Source organism: Enhydra lutris, unplaced genomic scaffold (genome assembly GCF_002288905.1).
Source record: "Enhydra lutris kenyoni isolate GAN:26980312 unplaced genomic scaffold, ASM228890v2 scaffoldscaffold85, whole genome shotgun sequence".
In the NCBI taxonomy this organism is placed as follows: domain Eukaryota; kingdom Metazoa; phylum Chordata; class Mammalia; order Carnivora; family Mustelidae; genus Enhydra; species Enhydra lutris.
Window position 1 is genome coordinate 9,168,753 of NW_019154169.1, and position 6,000 is coordinate 9,174,752.

At 55.8% G+C, this 6,000-nt stretch overlaps 1 protein-coding gene across 1 annotated transcript in view; it reads left to right on the plus strand.

Moving 5' to 3' along the window:
- The first annotated feature begins 1,388 nt into the window (after positions 1-1,388).
- The window catches only part of LOC111161404 (carcinoembryonic antigen-related cell adhesion molecule 1-like), a 21,061-nt gene continuing 16,449 nt past the window's right edge, over positions 1,389-6,000 (plus strand). Inside the window, exon 1 of the mRNA XM_022525020.1 lies at positions 1,389-1,443. Coding sequence (XP_022380728.1) covers positions 1,389-1,443 — 55 coding nt within the window. The remainder of the gene's footprint in view (positions 1,444-6,000) is intronic.

Genomic DNA, 6,000 nt, shown 5'->3' on the forward strand with positions numbered 1-6,000 from the left:
GGCCAGAAGACTGTGGCCCATCCAGTCCCACCAGAGTTCTGTGCTGCAGGATAGACCCAGGGTGGCTGGAGGCCTGCACTGACTGTCCCTGTAGGTGAGAGGTGAGAGCCCTTCTCTGCCGAGGGGTCAGTATCCAAGGCACTGATCTGAACCCTGGTCAGGTGCCTGGTGTTAAGCCTGATGAGGGTACAAATCCCCTCATGTCCACCACAGGGCAACATCAGGACACATGAAGGTATCTGCCTGTCTGCTCTCTTTCATGCACACACACACGAACTGTTGGGCTCACTTGAGCCACAAATGTTCTCAAGTACCCTGGGCACGGATGGAGTCAAGGTTTTGGGAGGAAAATGACCACCATCCCTAGATAAAATGATAGACATGCTTTTGCCAGAAAGAAGATCCCGTGCCCAGGAAAAGTGACATCACATCCCAGATGCACCTCCCAGGGAGAGCTATGCTGGGGAGGCAGCTTTTGGCTTGCCACTGAACCTTAGTAGAGACTAAATGCTTAACCAGGGGCCACCCAGTTACCATGTGACCTGGGCGGCCTATGTGCTGGGGAAAAGGAAATATACCCAGGCCCTTTGGAGGTTACTGGACACAGGCTCTGCACTGACCCTAATTCCATCATGGACTGGGAGACACACCAGGCCCTACAGCCAGGCATACAGAGCAGCACTCCATTATCAAATGGAAGTGGGCAATGAGATGATCAAGCTTGGCCAGGATCTGAAGGCACATGCAGTATGTGAAGACGTGGCCCAGATGCCCACACTCCCCACTCCTGCAGCACTGCCTTCTCTCTCCCAGCCACATCTGTGGCCTCATGGCGAGCCGTCTATGATCAGTTGATGGAGGAAGAGAAAACTCAGGCCTGGTTTACAGATGGTTCTGCATGCCAGGCAGACACCACTCCAAGGTGGACAGCTCCAGCATGACAGCCCTTTTTTGGAACATTCCTGATGGTCGGGGTGAAGGGAAATCCTCTTGGTGGGGAGAGCTTCAGGAAGTGCACCTGTGGTTCATTGTGCTTGGAAGGAGACACGGCCTGGGTATGGTTGTGTACCGACTCACGGGTTGTGGCTAATGATCTGGTTACATGGTCAGACACTTGGAAGGAACATGGTTGGAAAATCGGTGACAAGGAGGTCTGGGGAGAAGGTATGTGGATAGATCATTCTGAACACTCACCATGCACTTCAGCATGGGAAGATTTTAATACTTAAGTGTATTGGTGGCCTGTTCTGTGGCTATCAATCAGTCAGCCTCTTTCCCTAGCCAACCTGTCATTCCCTAGGTGGCTCATGAACAAAGTGGCCACAGTGGGGGCGGTTTATGCACTGGCTCAGCATTATGAACTTCGGCTCACCAAGGCTAACCTAGCCATGGCCACCGCTGAGTGCTCCATTTGCCAGCTCAAAGACCAACACTGGGTCCCTGGTATGGCCCCATTCCCCAGGGTGACCAGACAGCTGTCTGCTGGCAGGTTGATGACAGACCATTTCCAGGACGGAAGGAGCACTGTTTTGTTCTTACTGGATGGATACTCACTCTGGATACAGATTTGCCTTCCCTACACACAAAGCTCCTGACGAAATGACCATCCATGGGTTCACAGAATGCCTTCTCAACTGCCACAGTGTTCCACACAGCACTGCTTCTGATCAAGGGACTCACTTCAGAGCAAATAAAATGCAGCAGTGTGTGCGCACATTCATCATAATCCCGAAGAAGCTATTTTGAGCGAAAAGTGGGGCTTGACTTTTGGACACTCAGTGACAGCACCAGCTAGGGTTGGAGGGAAGGACTCCAGGAAGCTCTACATGCTCTGAGTCTACATCCAGTCTGTGCAGTTTCTCCCACAGCCAGGATTCTCATGTCTAGGAATCGAGGGCTAGAAATGGGAGTAGTACCGCTCACTATACCTCTCGTGATCCACCGGCAAAATGTCGTTTCCTGTCCCTGTGGCATTATGTGCTGCTGACCTAGAAGTTAGTTCCAAAGGGAGGAATATTTCTACCAGGAGATACAATAATGATTCCATTGACACATCACTCCAGGCCATCCAGAGAGTGCAGCGCCTAGGAGAACGGTGATCTCAGCTTCACTTCTCTCCACCCACACATGATGGCTAGTGGGCCCAGAGACTGTGAGGCCCTGGCGACCTCAGGAGCAGCTGCCTCAAGCAGGAGTAGGTGGGGCCACTGGCCAAGGCCAGCCACAGAGGCCTAGAGAGAAGGTGGTGCAGGACAGAAACCCCAGGGATGGGGATGGGGAAGGGGGAGGGGGAGAGGAGGAACACAGGCCTTAAGGTGGGGGTACTCCTAGGTGCTGGGTGAGACTCTGAGTGTAAAGTCATCTCAGCATTGTGAGGCCCAGGAGGCCCAGATCCTGATGAATAGGAGAGAAGCAGTTCCCACCTCACCTGGCCGGGGACACAGAGAGGTGTATGGTGCTGTGTGTTCCCAGGTCGAGGACCCTGTGCTGATGCCAGGTCCTGGGAGTGAGAAGGAAAGTTAACTTATCCATCTTCCTCCCTCTGCCCTCTTGACACAAACCTTCCCCTCCTGATGCACCCAGCTCCCTGCTCCTCCTCCTTCTCCCCACAGAGCCACCACCCAGCATTCCAGCCACACAAATCACTGCCGCTCAGGGACACACACAGTATAACTTAACTGGAGACAACACACATTGATACATGTTCCTGGAAATCGGAGTTTGGTGACAATTTACTGAGGAAAGAGGCAAGGCAATGTACTTACAACAGCAGGCACTGGGACTCACAGAGCTGGAATATGATGGAGTATTAACACCATATGTGATCCGTGTGAAATATCCACAGATTGATGTTGAATAAACATGAAGAATGGCTTGGCACCCTGACTTGGTCTTCTACGTTTCCCTCCTTGTCCACCAGAGGGCGGTAGAGCTGCGCCACAGCCAGGAGCCTTCCTCAGCCTGCCCACACCCAGCAGGGTCTGACCCTCCCCAGGCTCACTCACTCACAGTCTTCCTGGCTCTCCAGGCTCCCCGCACTGGATTCTGTCAGCACCTCTGGCCAGCCAGGCATCTGCCCATTGAGACTGGTCCCTCTGTGGACAGCTCGTCCCTCCCCACCCTCTGTCTTTCAAGGGGCGAAGATCCACTCATGCTTCCAGTCTCAGCCAAAAGGTCACTTTCTCAGGAGTGCTCCATAGGACCCCCATCAGCAAAGACCCCCTGACATGCATCAGTCACACCAGACACTTTCCCTTCCTGGCCCTTCTCTTTTTGATAACTGACCCCTCAGTGCCATGATTTTCTAGTGCTGCTGGCCCTGGTACAGGGTAAACCCCACGAGTCCAGGGCCCACATTTGTCCTGTTCTCTGTGGAGTTCCCTGGATCCAGCCCAGGCCTGACATGTCACAGATGCCCAGTAAATACTCGCTGAAGGCATGAGGGAAAGCACACAATGTCCCCCCATGTGAACCTGGGGTCAGAGCCTCTTCCCTGCAGACTGAGGCCACTGGCATCAGCATGGGAGGAGGCCAGCATGTGCCCGAAGCTGTCCCTATAAGCTGTCGGGCCTTTACCCCTCCTAGATTCAGGAGGAAGGACAGGGGCCTCCTACAGTTAGAGGTCGGACCCCCATTCATTCCCACAACATGGACACCCCCTCCCATCTGGATCTTGTGAATGACTTCTCCCTTGGAAGGCCTGGCTGGGCAGCCTGTGTCCTTCCTCTTCTCTCAGAGATCTGACCGCGCACAAATTCTGGATCACAAACCCGGATGCGGTTACTACCAGGGGAGTTCAGAGCCCCACCCTGACCTCCAAAGACATCAGGAGCTGACTCCTCATCCTGAGGACCCCTGGTCTGTGGGGACACCTGCTATGTCTCCCTGAAGATGTCTCAGTAGCCCAAGCTGTCCTGGGGAACAAGGGGGAACTTCCCAGGTAGGTGAGACAGGAGAACCCAGCATCTGCCTGTGTTTCCCCCGGGGCTGAGTCTCTGGGTAGGGCCACCCCAGCTCCTGGTTCCTGTGGAGAGACCTAGAGCAGAGGAGAGACAGGGACACAGATGGCTCCCCTCCCTGTTGTGATGGGGCGACAGGACATTGTGGGGTCCAGCCCCCAGACTGGCACCTTTTCCCCAAAGGCTCAAGAGACCCCTACGAGGTCATTCCTTGAAATCTTGAGGACAGAGAGCTCCTGCTGAGGGAGAAAATCCCTCTGGGTGGACAATTCTCCTGACACAAGAGCAGGAATCTTCTAGACTGTGCCTGTCTTCTCCCTGGGCTCATGCTGCCCTGGGATGGAGTCAGACAGTCTAGGACCCACAGGGACCAGGACCCGGCCTGACCAGTCACTCACCTCTGCCCAGAGCTCAGGGACCCTCATCCTTTGGAGCCTGGTCGGCAGTCCTCATGCTGCCCCCAGACTCGTCTCCAGGGGACGATGTAGGGACATGCAGGCAACACACAGGACACTAAACCCTGAAGCTGGTTTTGGCTGAGGGGGAGGAGGAGCCTGGTTTCCATCCCTTTCTCCCACAGACCCTTCTGGGTCCCTCCCACATGCCTGCTCTGTCCTGCCCACTCCTTCTAGGGCCCTAGGAGCACCCTGATCTGTCAGGGGTCCCTGTGCAGCTCCCTATTCCCTGCTTGGCACCACCCATGGGGGAAGCAGGGTGACCACAGGAAGGTCCCCAGGCAGAGGACACAAACTGCCCAGGACGCTCAAGAGTACACGGACTGTCTCTGGGCCACAGTTCAGCCAATGGACACAGAGAGGGAGGGTCTCCTTGAAACATTTCCAGGAGCCGCAGCTGCCTGACCTCCCACCATCTCTTCTCTTCCCAGGACACACAGGAAACCCCCTTCGCACCTGGGAATGGAGCTCCTGAGACACCTGGTCCTGGGTCTCTGTCCCTGGAAGCAGAGACCAGACTGGGGACAACCAAGGATGGACTGTGGGTCCCTCACCTGTCATCATCCAGCCTGCCCCTTTCTCCCCCAGAGTCATCTCTGAAACCTGGCTGCCAGGAGTCAGTCCAACCTCCCCAGAGCCTGTGAGAGCTCTGGGGAGACCAGTGCCCAGCTGGCCTTCTCTGTTACGAAGGAAACTAATCCTCGGTATCTGGGGACCCTGGGGCTCTGTGTGTGGTGCCCACAGACTCAAGGCCAGGACACAGCAGGGGAGGGGAGAGAAGGGCCATCCTCTAAGGGAACCAGGTCCTCCTCAGTCTTGCTGTTCAGAGTGTGCTTCCCGGGCCAGGTTGGTCAGCATCACCGGGGAGCTTGGTAGAGGCAGACTCTGGGGTCCACTCCACACCCGCTGAGTCAGACTCTGCATTTTCACAGGATCTGCAGACCCTCCATGGGCACAGGAAGGGGCAGAGGCGGCCGCACCCCCCACATCATGGGGTCTCAGCCTGGCTGGGCATCTGCTGAAGCAGCATTTCTAGTTGTCCCCTGGGCATTCACAGTCTTGATACAGTTCCACAGGTGATTACAGTGCACAGTGGGGGTGACATCCCAGTGACAGGAGTTCCTGAGGCAGCCCCCAGGCTCCTGCTCCGAAGGGGAAAGCCACAAGGGGAGGAGAGGGGGCTGTGGGGGTGCTGTCCCTGTACCTTAACCCCAAGCTGTGTGGGTCACCAGACCCCAACGTGACAGGCTTGTGCTTGTCCAAACAAGGGCATGTGTGCATTCTCCCATATGCTGGGAAATCACAGCTGAAGAGGGAGAGGCCTCAGCCGTTCCCAGGGAACTCCGAAATATAGACAGAAATGAAAGGGGAAGAAGGGGACAAGGGAGTGGGGAAGTGAGGGGAGGGGATCTAGCAGAGACCCCGCCCTGGCTCACGTGACCGGGCCCTGTGTCCCTGCCCCCCAGAGGACAATCAGCTCAGAAGCAGGAAGGACTGCAGAGCTGACACGTTGGGACAGCAGTGCTCCAAGCATTTCTGAAGCAGAGGCTCTTCTCACAGAGGGAGGGACAGAGCGGGCAGCAGGT